The sequence below is a fragment of the Lynx canadensis genome, chromosome E1 (assembly GCF_007474595.2).
Source record: "Lynx canadensis isolate LIC74 chromosome E1, mLynCan4.pri.v2, whole genome shotgun sequence".
Classification (NCBI taxonomy): domain Eukaryota; kingdom Metazoa; phylum Chordata; class Mammalia; order Carnivora; family Felidae; genus Lynx; species Lynx canadensis.
Window position 1 is genome coordinate 16,725,848 of NC_044316.2, and position 12,606 is coordinate 16,738,453.

The 12,606-nt window shown below is 38.5% G+C and overlaps 1 protein-coding gene and 1 non-coding gene across 7 annotated transcripts in view; both read left to right on the top strand.

The window, feature by feature from the left end:
- SSH2 (slingshot protein phosphatase 2) overlaps window positions 1–12,606 on the top strand; it is a 246,595-nt gene that overhangs the window by 187,196 nt on the left and 46,793 nt on the right. For all 6 annotated transcript variants that reach the window (XM_030295813.1, XM_032591088.1, XM_032591087.1 and 3 more), the window contains one exon: window positions 9,217–9,338. In XM_030295813.1, coding sequence (XP_030151673.1) covers window positions 9,217–9,338 — 122 coding nt within the window. The remainder of the gene's footprint in view (window positions 1–9,216; window positions 9,339–12,606) is intronic.
- Window positions 2,303–2,383, top strand: LOC115501908. Its single transcript, XR_003964959.1, has one exon. It is a non-coding gene; the product is annotated as a small nucleolar RNA U2-19 (small nucleolar RNA).

The following is a 12,606-nucleotide window of genomic DNA, read 5'->3' on the forward strand; positions in this document are numbered from 1 at the left end:
CCATTTAAGTCATGGGGGGGCCACTAAGCAGTTATTGCAGTAATCCAAGCATGTGATGATGGGCCTTTCTAGGTTGGGTGGTAACTTGGAAAGTGGGTTTCTACTGGCACGTTCAGTTCAAATAGTTGATCTCTGCTGTCTGAACGGGGAGAGAGATAATAAGTAGAATACAAGAGTAAATGGAAAATTGATGATCAGATCTCTGAACTCTATAGTGATTAACTGATTTTTCATTCACTTATTTGTTCTGTGTTTAAATTAGGTCATTTTGTCCTCTCAGATGCTACCTCTGTCACCTTCTTAAAATGACCACCAATTTTTTTGAGAAACTTCCTTTGAAATTTAAAGAATATGAAATAAATCCTTACATCATTATTTTATATCCTAATCTGAAAATCACATGATACACTTACGTAAATCCTGTCTATATTTTTATATACTTTTAAATGCTCTAAAGCAGGGGCACCTGGGTGGCTCAGTCAGTTAAGCGTCCAACCTCGGCTCAGGTCATGGTCTTGTGGTTTGAGTTCGAGCCCTATGTCAGGCTTGTGCTGATGGCTCGGAGCCTGGAGCCTGCTTCGGATTCTGTGTTTCCTTCTGTCTCTGCCCCTCCCCGATTTGTGCTCTGTCTCTATCAAAAATAAATAAATGTAAAAACAAAATTTTTTAAATGCTTGAAAGCAGATACTCAAACCTTGGAGCCCATCAGAATCACCTGCAAAGCTTTGTTGACCTGCCATTTGCTGGACTCCACCCACAGTGTTTGATTTGGGAAGGGGTAGGCAGTGATAATTTGCATTTTTAACAAGTTTTCGAGCGATGTTGATGCTGCTGATCCAGGAGTCACACTTTGAGAACACCTCCTCTAGAACCCATAATAATGGTCACTTGCGCGTACTAGATGTCCATTAGATATATTTGTTTATAGTTTCCAAAACTTGTGTGATTTGGTAGAGCCAAAGTTGAGGTCTGTCAGCACTTACTTTATCTTTTTCTCTTTGATAACCTTCTGGAGTTTAGAATGTACCTCTAAATGTTAAAATGATTTTAACCACAGGAGAGCATTAAGGAAGCAGTTAGGAAGGCAGAGTTGGCAATTAACTGTTTTTCTTCCCCTGCTAAAATGTGCAACTTCAGCTGCTTTACATTTATAAAATACAAATTCAGAAAATGTAACTGATGCCTCTGAATTAATTCAGTTTAAATGACCAGCCATTTTACAGTTGTTTTGAATTGTTACAAACACATAGTCATTATGTTTCAGATTATTGAGTGAGTCATCTTCAAGAAAATGAGTGAATACATTGTGTGACTTTGGACAAATTAGCACTTTTCTAACTGAAAGGAGCATTTGTAGACTCAAAGCAAGGCCTTTTGTTTTGAGTTAAATTTGGAATGCTAAAATTCTCATCCTGGGACTTGTACATAAGGTTAAAAGTTTGATAGTCAACTGAAAGCCCTGCCTTTATTTTTTCAGTAACCAAACAACAAATAGAGGCACCAAATCCCACATTTTGCTTTAGCATTGAAAATAAGACTGAACCAGTTTTTCCTTCAGGGAAGCTCTGCATTCCAAATACAGTCTCAAGCATTAACTTCAGTACTTAGGAAAACTGTAGCTGATAAAATAAAGACAGTGGGTTTTTTGGTATTCTTGCACATTATCAAAGACCCATTTAACATAAAATGGACTGGAGCAGGGGGTACCTGGGGGGCTCAGTTAAGTATCTGCCTTAGGCTTAAGTTGTGATCTCACATTTGTGGGTTCAAGCCCCACATCAGGCTCTGTGCCGACAGCTCAGAGCCTGGAGCCTGCTTCAGATTCCGTGTCTCCTCCTCTCTCTACCCCTCTCCTGCTCACACTCTGTGTGTCTCTCTGTCTGTCAATAATAAATAAACGTTAAAAAAAAAAAAAAAAAACAGACTGGGAAATAAAAAACTTTCTTAACATTTGAAGTAAGTTCAATGTTCTTTACTAGAGGTAAGGTGCTCATAAGATAACAGGGAGATGTTTTTTAGTACTTTTCACTTTGTAGAAGAGTTTAAGAAAATAAGGAGTTTTTTGGTTTTGTTTTTTATAGTTCATTGATAGTTGCTCAAAATGAAAATGGGTTTATTTTTTCTAAATACAAAAGTTTTAAAAATCATACAAACAGAAAGGTATAAGGAAGAAAGTAAAAATCACTTTGTATCTTACACTCTGAAAAAACAATTCTTAGTAATTTGGATAAGCATCCTTCCAGTCTTATGTGTATATATAAAAGTATGTGTCAGATTCTCTGACTCTGCTCTTGCTGAAGTGGATCAATGATAAAAATAGCCAAATCTGAGTATCAGAAAACCTACAAGTCTCCCTGATATGTGATCTTGGTTTCAGCTTAGGTCATGATCTCACAGTTTGTGAGTTTGAGCCCCGAGTCAGGCTCTGCACTGGCAGCACGGAGCCTGCTTGGGATTCATTTGTTCTCATTCATTCTCTCTCTCTCTCTCTCTCTCTCTCTCTCTCTCTCTCTCTCTCTGCCTCTCTGCCTCTCTGCCTCTCTGCCTCTCTGCCCCGCCCCTCCCCTGCTCATGCTGTCTCTCTCTCTTTCTCAAAATAAATACATTTGAAAAAAAAGTGACTGAATAACTGACAACTTGCTCATGGATGAAGGAAATTAGGGGAAATGTGTGTATATGAAAGGCTAATCAGTTTTGAGCAATGAAAAGGTTTTACTACTGATCTTTATAACTATGAAGGTTTCGGGGGGCCTGGGTGGCTCAGTCAGCTAAGCATCTGACTCATGATCTCACGATTCATGAGTTCGAGCCCTGCATCAGGCTCCATCTCCATGCTGACAGTATGAAGCCTGCTTGGGATTCTCTCTCTCCCCACCTATCTCTGCCCCTCCCTTGTGCACGTGCGCTCTCTCTCTCTCTCTCTCAAAATAAATAAAAGAAAACTATTAAAAAACCAAACAAACAAACAATGAAGGCTTCTTACACTTGATCTGAGCTTAGAATTAAAAGGAAAAGAGAGGGGTGCCTGAGTGGCTCAGTTGGTTAAGTATCTCACTTCAGCTCAGGTCATGATCTCATGGTTTGTGAGTTGGAGCCCCGCAGCAGGCTCTGTGCTAACATCTTGGAGCCTGGAGCCTGCTTCGGAGTCTGTGTCTCACTCTCTCTCTGCCCTTCCCTCTCTTGCACTCTGTCTCCCTCTCTCAAAAATAAACATTAAAAAACAATAATAATAAAAGGAGAAAAGAGTGTATGTCAAAGCACCTTTTTTTTTTTTTTTTTTTTTTTTTTTACAAAAATGAGATAAGGGGCTCCTTGGGTGGCTCACTCGGTCAAGCATCCAACTCTTGATTTCAGCTCAGGTCGTGATCTCAGTTTGTGAGATCGAGCCCTGCATTGGGCTCTGTGTTGTCAGTGCCAAGCCTGCTTGGGATTCTCTCTCTGCCCCTTCTCTGCTTGCGTTCTTTCTCTCTCAAAATCAATAAATAAACATTTTTAAAGATGAAATAGAAAAAATATAAATGCTGTCTTATAACCTGCTTTCTTCACACTTTATTATGGATATCTTTCCGTGTCAGCAAATAAATCTGTTTTTAATGGCTACAAAGAATATAATACATAGATTTTTTTAATTGAAGAATTTCATAGAGATAGACTGAAGGAATAAAATCCTGAGACTCCCTCAAGCTCTGTTTCTTTTGAAAACAGTGTTCTTTAGTTTATTAGTATCACATCTGAAGTCTGTTTTAATTTTATATATTGACTTTGCTTTGTTCTTTTGGCTAGAATTTAATATTTACATACTTTTGAAACCTTTCTCTCTGATGGATTGGGTGAGCTGCCTGTCTAGACATTGGGACTTTATAATGTGGCTTCCTTGAGGATAAACATTGCATGCAGTGGCATGATGTAAGACTCTTAGTAAAAAGAAATTAAAGGCAAAGGTGCAGTATAAGCTTAAGGAATAGTATTTCTTGATGTTGGATGATACTGAGGACAGAAGTATTTTACCAGGTGGTGTTTGTGAACTGCTTATAATGAGATTAAAAATTTAGGGGCGCCTGGGTGGCGCAGTCGGTTAAGCGTCCGACTTCAGCCAGGTCACGATCTCGCGGTCCGTGAGTTTGAGCCCCGCGTCAGGCTCTGGGCTGATGGCTCAGAGCCTGGAGCCTGTTTCCGATTCTGTGTCTCCCTCTCTCTCTGCCCCTCCCCCGTTCATGCTCTGTCTCTCTCTGTCCCAAAAATAAATAAACGTTGAAAAAAAAAAAATTAAAAAAAAATAAAAAAAAAAAATTTAAATTAGTTACTGAGAGAAATTTTAACATCATTCTTTGATAGATGAGCTTTGCAAACAGGTTGAGTTCTTATCTCTCAGAAATAAAGCAGAGGCAGGTGACTTCTCAGACCTACCCCAGTCCTCAGATTGCTGAATCCAGTTCACCTGAAACTTGTAACAAGATTTCAACTTTAGGCAATAAATGGAGTTTCTTGGAATAATTTTCTCAGTTGCTACTATTGCCACGTTTCGAAATTTTAAATATTGTTTTGGCTGGACAATTAGAATAAATTTCAGTGGTATTCTTTTCAGTGAGAACTTTAGTTGATCAAATGCATCTGAATTGTTGTCTTATTCTAGTCATCTATTCTATGTAAATGTTGGAAACTAAGGAAATGTGGGAATTACTGCCGATTCCAATATTAAGGAATTATGTAAAAAACTGCCATTTTAAATTACATTTCTCTGATTAACTTGTTGGGTTAAATTAGATTATTAGATTTTGTCAATCTTCTTCCCAACAGAAGAATATGAAATAAACTTCAAACCCAGGTGGGTATTGGGTTTTTCTTTATGCTGTGGCTCTTAAATTTTTAATTCCATAACCTAGAATCTTGAACTTTGAAAGGAAATTTAAAACCTTGCATTGCAGTTTTTTCTATAAAAGCTTTCATCTCAACCTTCTTGAGTATATAAGTGTTAATGGCTTCTGACTTCCTGATTAAAGCACCACTTCCTTTTAGTAAGAATTAGTTGGGGCACCTGGCTGGCGCAGTCGATAGAGCATGCAACCCTTGGTCTCAGGGTTGTAAGTTTGAACCCCACATTGGGTGTAGAGATTGCCTAAAAGTAGATCTCAAAAAAATAAAAAACAAACAAAAACGTATTAGCAATTACACAGGTACTCTCTAGAGGTCCGAGATCAAACCCTAAGGCCTCTAAGTGCCTTTCTGCCATCTAAAAAGCCTAGAATTGAAGAAATCTGAGATGTACCTATTACTTAATCCTAAATCAGTATAAAATGGGAAATCAGCATTTCCCATTAGTTTTGGGGTCTGATGTTATGATTATATTAATAAGCAAGGGAAGGCCAAATGTTTGAAATGCTCTTGATGTTATGAATAAATAAACCCCTCACATTTACAAAAGAGAACTAATGGGGTACCTGGGTTGCTCAGTTGGTTAGGTGTCCGACTTCAGCTCAGGTCATGACCTTGTTTCTCGTGGGTTTGAGCCCCTTGTCGGGCTCTGTGCTGACAACTCAGAGCCTGGAGCCTGCTTTAGATTCTGTGCCTCCCTCCCTTCCTCCCCAGCCTGTGTGTTTTCTCTCTCTCTCTCTCTCTCTCTCTCTCTCTCTCTTTCAAAAAATAAACATTAAAAAAAATTTTTTTTAAGACAACTAATGTTTACCCTGAATATCCCAAAGAAACTCTTGCTGCCCACCTGCTAACTTAGTCTCATAACTTGTATGATAGGTAATGTTTGTGGAGGTTATTTGTTTTTTCCTTTTATTTGTTTCAGCTTAGCCACTGGTTGGTGTAGAAGCTGTGGATAAATTTCAGGAGCACAGTTCAGTTGTTCCCATTCTGTATGTATTTGAGCCTTGACAGAGGATGAAAGAGCCTCTAACATATTCAGGAAACTGAACAGTTAGCTCAGAGCTTGCCAAGGCAAGCCCAAGTTTAGGTATGTAATAATATGTGAGCTCTTGTTGATAAAAAATTCTAGTTTACCTGCACCTGGTTTCTGATTAGTTTAATATTCTGTGTTGTGTTCCTAGAATCAGAGTGTTGATGCTGCCTTCCAGTCTCCTCATGTGCATTTACTCCTATCCATAGCTATATGTGTATAATGCTCGTTTGGCCCAGCTCTCTGTTAGACCTTTGTCCATTTAAGTATTAGTTCTTAGCTTCTCACAAATGAATTTGATTTGAAATGCTCTGTTGCTTTGTGGAACATAAAGTTAGCAGTACAGCTCTCTCAACCTTGCATACTTGGAATCAGAATGGTGGACGTTACATTCTTGTTGTATCAGCTCTTATTAGAAACAAGCTTTAATATGGCCACTTTTGCCATTTGTGCTTCCCTAACTTTTCCTAGTTGTATCGGATTAGAGACAAAAAGATAGCCAATGGCAGTGAGTCTTACCTCTCTCTGCCTTGCTAAATGGCTCACTTAAGCTGTGTGACTGCATTTCTTTTTCTCTTTGCATGGCTACTTTTGGATTAGTGACAGAATTGAGGGAAAGGAAACTCCAAGAGAAGCACTGAAAGAATCCCAAATAGAAATTTCTGTCAAATTTCTGACAGATATCTTGAGCTAGTTGATGGGATTGGAACTCTGTGTCTCTTATGAGATAAGGAAAGATAAGGAATGGTGGGTATTTTATACAGAGTAAATTGCCTCCAGTGCAGTTTCCTGGTTTTTTATTAAAACAGATAAAGAGAAGAGCAGACTAGACTGTGCACTCGGCAAGGGCAAGGACGGTATCTTTCTTCTACCATTGAATCTTCAGCACTTGGCTCTGATTATATATGCAGTAAATGTACAGTAATATTTGAATGGATGTTAACTGGAAGCCATTTTTTTCATCTGTTTCCCACCTCACCCCCACATTTTTTTCTTTCTTTGTTGGAATTTTTATTTTTTAAGCTTCAACTCTGTACCCAACATGGGTTTGAACTCATGACCCTGAGATCTAGAGTCACATGCTCTACTGACTGAGCCAGCCAGGCCTCCATCTTTATTAGAAAATTTTGTTAAATTGCTTTATTGAGGCATAATTGATCTTCAAAAAGTTGTGCATATTTAATATGTACAGCTGGGTGAGTTTGGAGATAAGTATACATCCATGAAACCAATACCCCAATCTATGCCATAAACATCTCTGTCATTTCCCAAAGTCTCCCCCAACCCTTTTTATTATAATAATTGTTATTATTTATTGTTATAACATAAGATATGCCCTCTTTTTTTTTTTTTAACATTTATTTATTTTTGAGACAGAGAGAGACAGAGCATGAACGGGGGAGGGTCAGAGAGAGAGGGAGACACAGAATCTGAAACAGGCTCCAGGCTCTGAGCTGTCAGCACGGAGCCCGATGCAGGGCTCAAACTCACAGACTGTGAGATCATGACCTGAGCCGTAGTCGGATGCTCAACTGACTGAGCCACCCAGGTGCCCCAAGAAGTGCCCTCTTTTTTTTAAAAAAATTTTTTTTTTCAACGTTTATTTATTTTTCGGACAGAGAGAGACAGAGCATGAACGGGGGAGGGGCAGAGAGAGAGGGAGACACAGAATCGGAAACAGGCTCCAGGCTCTGAGCCATCAGCCCAGAGCCTGACGCAGGGCTCGAACTCCCGGACCGCGAGATCGTGACCTGGCTGAAGTCGGACGCTTAACCGACTGCGCCACCCAGGCGCCCCAAGAAGTGCCCTCTTAACAAAAATTTTAATGGCCTTTTTTTTTTTTTTTTTTAGCAGTTTTAGGAAAATTGAACAGAAGGTAGAGATTTCCCATATATTCTCTGTCTCCATTCTTTCATAGCCTGCCCCATTTGTTACAATTGATGGACCTACATTGATTGACACATCATTATTACTCAAAGTCAAAGTTTACCTTAGGGTTCAGTCTTGGTGTTGTACATTCTATGGGTTTTGACAAATGTGTAATGACATGTATCCATCACTTTGGTATCCTACAGAGTAGTTTCATGGCTCTAAAAACTTCTGTACTCCCCTACACTCTGGCAACTACATATCTTTTTACTGACTCCATAGTTTTGCCCTTTACAGAATGTCATATAGTTCGAATCATATAATATGTAGCCTCTTTAGATTGACTCCTCACACAAAGTAATATGCATTTAAGATTCCTCCATGTCTTTTCATGACTTTATAGCTCATTTCTTTTTAGTGCTGAATAATATTCCATTGTCTGCACGTATTTAGTTTATTCACCTACTGAAGGACATCTTGGTTGCTTCCCATTGTTGGAACATTTTAAAGTAAAACTTGGACACCATGTCATTTTACTCTAGATACTTAAGAAAAAAGCATAACCACAGTGCCATTATCACACTAACAGTAAATCCTTAATATCATTTAATATCCTGTCCATATTCAAATTTTTGGAAGGCCCTTTTAAAGTACTATAGGGGCGCCTGGGTGGCTCAGTCGGTTAAGCGTCCGACTTCAGCTCAGGTCACGATCTCACGGTCTGTGGGTTCGAGCCCCACATCAGGCTCTGGGCTGATGGCTCAGAGCCTGGAGCCTGCTTCCGATTCTGTGTCTCCTTCTCTCTCTGCCCCTCCCCCATTCATGCTCTGTCTCTCTCTGTCTCAAAAATAAATAAAAATGTTAAAAAAGAAAAAAAAATTATAAATAAATAAATAAAGTACTATAAACAAGCAATAAATAAAATTTTTGACAAAAAAAATAATATAAGCCTCTGAAAAAGCAATGTCTTTATCACTAAAACTAAAGAAGGAAATCTCATAGTGTATAATCTTTCAATTGAGTACACTCCTCTTATATATTAATAGCTTGCTTTGTATTGAAATTGTTTCTGCAACTTGCATCTATGAGTCCGGTGCTCACATTCATACAACTCACATTTCCCTCTTCGATCTTTAGAACATGCCCTGGTAGTTGTTATTATAAATGCTAGTAGCAAGTATTTATAGAGCTTTTACTCTATGCCAAGCACTGTGTTTTACATGCATTATTTCATGTGATTCTTATGATCCAATGGGGGTAGGTATTATTATATCTCCCTCCAATTAATTTAGTAACTTACTGAAGGTTTCATAGTTAATACATGAGCTGGGATGTGAATTTAAGTCTTCCTGAGCATGCTGTAAGATGCTGATATAAAAAAGGTTGAATGATCTACAACTAACCTTCTAAATTTCCTAACATATCTGTTGTTTGTTATCTTCCAGGCTGTAAGACTAGAAAGTACTTACCAGAATAGAACACGCTATATGGTAGTGGTTTCAACTAATGGTAGACAAGACACTGAAGAAAGCATCGTCCTAGGAATGGATTTCTCTTCTAATGACAGGTACAGTATCCCAAAAGGGAGGATGAGAAGACTCCTTTTTAAATAACCTATTCCGGTTGCCTTTTGAGTTATTACAAAAACATCTTTTGCCAATTCTATTCTTAAAGGTCAATGCCTAAAACTAGGGAGCACAAAAGTTATCTTAGCCATACAATTTTGAGGGATGAAAATGATTAGTGAATGTCTTTGATTGTGTTCCTAATTTATCACCTATTCCTCACCTTCCTCTACCCTTAGGTGGTAATAAATATAAAGCAAATGATTTAAACTTCAGTCTCCAGGAATAAAAAGCTACCTTTTCTTTGTAGTTAACTTTATTTTAAGCAGTAATGATTCACATTGCTGATTCTAGGGCACGCACCCTTTAATATAGTGCACCAGTGGGTCTTGGGTTCAAAGAGAGCCCACTTTAACTGCAATCTCTTCTATTTATTCTTGGCCTTACACCTTGCTTTTACCAAATGTTTTACTTCCTTTTTCCTGCTTCTGAGGTAGAAGGGCAGGGTTGGGAGGAATTGATTCTTTAAACTCAGAACAGAACCTTTTATAATCTTGCACCTTTGGCTTTAGCAGTACTTTGCATCCTTCATTTAAAGATACCATACACCACTCAGAACCTGGCTCTTTTGTGTCCGTAAGGTTTATTGCTTTCCTTTTTTATTTTCCCACTTCTTCTGGAGAAACCTTGAGAAGACTGTGGAATGTGGCTAAGCAGATCTTTGCACTCCAGATAATAAGCCTCAGGAAATCCTGCCAGATGTCTCAAAGCATTGACTTCCTGGTTCAGGACTAGAATGGAACTGTGCAGTAGCTGGCAGTGTGATCCGGGCCTGGGAGAATTTAGCCACAAAGAGAAGACAGGGAGTGATTCTAATTGTCCTGATGTTGGGAAGAAAAAAATCACATTTGTCATTAGGTTTCCCAAACAAGTGTTTACCTACACTTGTACAGTCAACCTGAAAGTTATTTGTGGTTTCACGAGGCCAGAGTTGTTACCTTGTATAACTCTTACAGCCTTTAATTGTATGCTCTGAAATTACACAGGTTTATAAACCACATTTCGGTTTTCTCCTGCATGGATTTAACCTCTGGTATTAGCTAAGCAATAGACCTTTCAGAAAGTAAGCATTTATCCTTTTAACTACCTACCTTGCCTACATCATTAGTATTTTAAGACCTCTGATTTGGACTTTTCTCTCTCTAGATCTGTGCTGTCCCATACAGTAGCCACTAACCACTTTGTGACCATTTAAATAAGTTAAAATTAAACAAAATTTAAATGTCAGTCCCTCAGTCACAACTAGCCACATTTCAAGTACTTTGGCTATTATGTGGCTAGTGGCTGCCATATTGGACAGTACATGTACAGAACATTTCCATTGTGGCAGAAAGTTCAGTTGGGCAGTGCTACTCTGTATCTTATTTCCTTTGGTTCTTCCTGATTCTTCTCTTAGAAACCCCATAAAACAGGAACTGGGATTGCGTGGAAACTTATACTTGAGTCTTCCCCTAGGGATACAAGGCAACAACTTCAGATTCTCCTGACTCAGCATGTGAGAAATGAGCTGTGTAATCTTATCTCTTTTACTTTGTTCCAAATGTTCCCAGAAATCATAAAGAATGCTTATTAATATGGGTGCCCAATAATTTATCCTCAGTGAATTTCATCTGTCTTCAGTAATGGTCCTGCCTGAATCACATCTAACAAAAGAAAATTTTATTTTATGGAAGACAGAATGTGATGTGAAAAGCTATAGAAACTAGTTTTCATTCTGTTTGGTAACCTCAGTATTATGAATTCCCATCTTCTGTTTGATTAATCTCCTTGGATAATAAAAAAAAGTGCTGCCCACTTCAGAATACTGGCACTCAGGTAATCTAGTATCATTTCTAGCTCAACTGCTGTTGAAGGAATTTGTATCATTTTATATCAGAGAATATAAAAAGTTCATGTTTCAAAATAGCACTAAACGAAAGTAGAACCCAGATTGTTTATGACAGACATATCTTCCCAAATAGTTCCCAAGATATGATATGCCAATTCATTTAGCCTGTTTACAAGTTCTTTGAGTCTTGTGTTATATTTTAAGGAAGACATTTTTATTTAATATGAAATTTATTGTCAAACTGGTTTCCATACAACACCCAGTGCTCATCCCAAAAGGTGCCTTCCTCAATGCCCATCACCCACCCTCCCCTCCCTCCCATCCCCCATCAACCCTCAGTTTATTCTCAGTTTTTAAGAGTCTCTTATGGTTTGGCTCTCTCCCTCTCTCTTTTTTTTTCCTTCCCCTCCCCCATGGTCTTCTGTTAAGTTTCTCAGGATCCACAAAAGAGTGAAAACATAACAAATATTTAATATACAGGTAACCTGGGTTTCCAAATTGCATTGAATATATTTCAAATTATAAAATAATAGAGCTTTTTGGTGTCATTTTGTAATTTTTCTTTGAACCCCCAACACCTTGAAATGTCTGCTACAAATAGGCACTCAATAAATATTTGTTGAATGGGATGAGTACTAAAATAAGTACCTATACTCTAAAGGAGAAAAATCTCATGAAACTCAAGGTAAACTAGATAAAAAATACTAGGTGTGCCTAATCCAGGCCCGTCTTTCCTATCATGTGAAAAAGCTATTTCTTAATGTAAAGAAGGAGCCTGGCCTGAGTATAAGCTGAAAATGTGATGTTTGATTCCTACATATCACTGCCTCTTGTCCAAAGTTTAACTGGTGTTTGATCACAAGCTCATATATCACACTCTTTTAGACCTCTGCATCTTCTTCTGTAGTTACTTAATGTCAAGATTTGTCACTAGGCTATAAACGTTTTGTGTTTATACCCAAACTATACTTGTTGCTGAGAACCTGGCTAGGCACTCACTTCAAAAAGAAAAAGAAAAGAAGGAAAAAGGAACTACTCTGAAAATAACCCCACTCCATCTGAGGACACCATTTTCAAAACAAGTTTTACTTGTGCTCATCTCATCTTCTCAATGAAAAGAGTGGTAGAGTTGTCTTCCTCCCCCCGGACTCTAGCATGATAGCTGTGTGTCTGGAGTTCAGGCCCAGCCTTCCAATGTGGATAAGCTGTTGCAATCTTGATTTGACTCTCCTGAACTCTGGAATCATTAGTGGAGGGAGCATTGAGTAACACAGACCAGCAAGCACAGTGCAAAGCATTAGACACAGCCCACCTAGGGAATGGCCTTGGTCAGCCCTGCACTGACTCCCGACAGTCAAAGCTTGATATTCTTCATGTTGTTT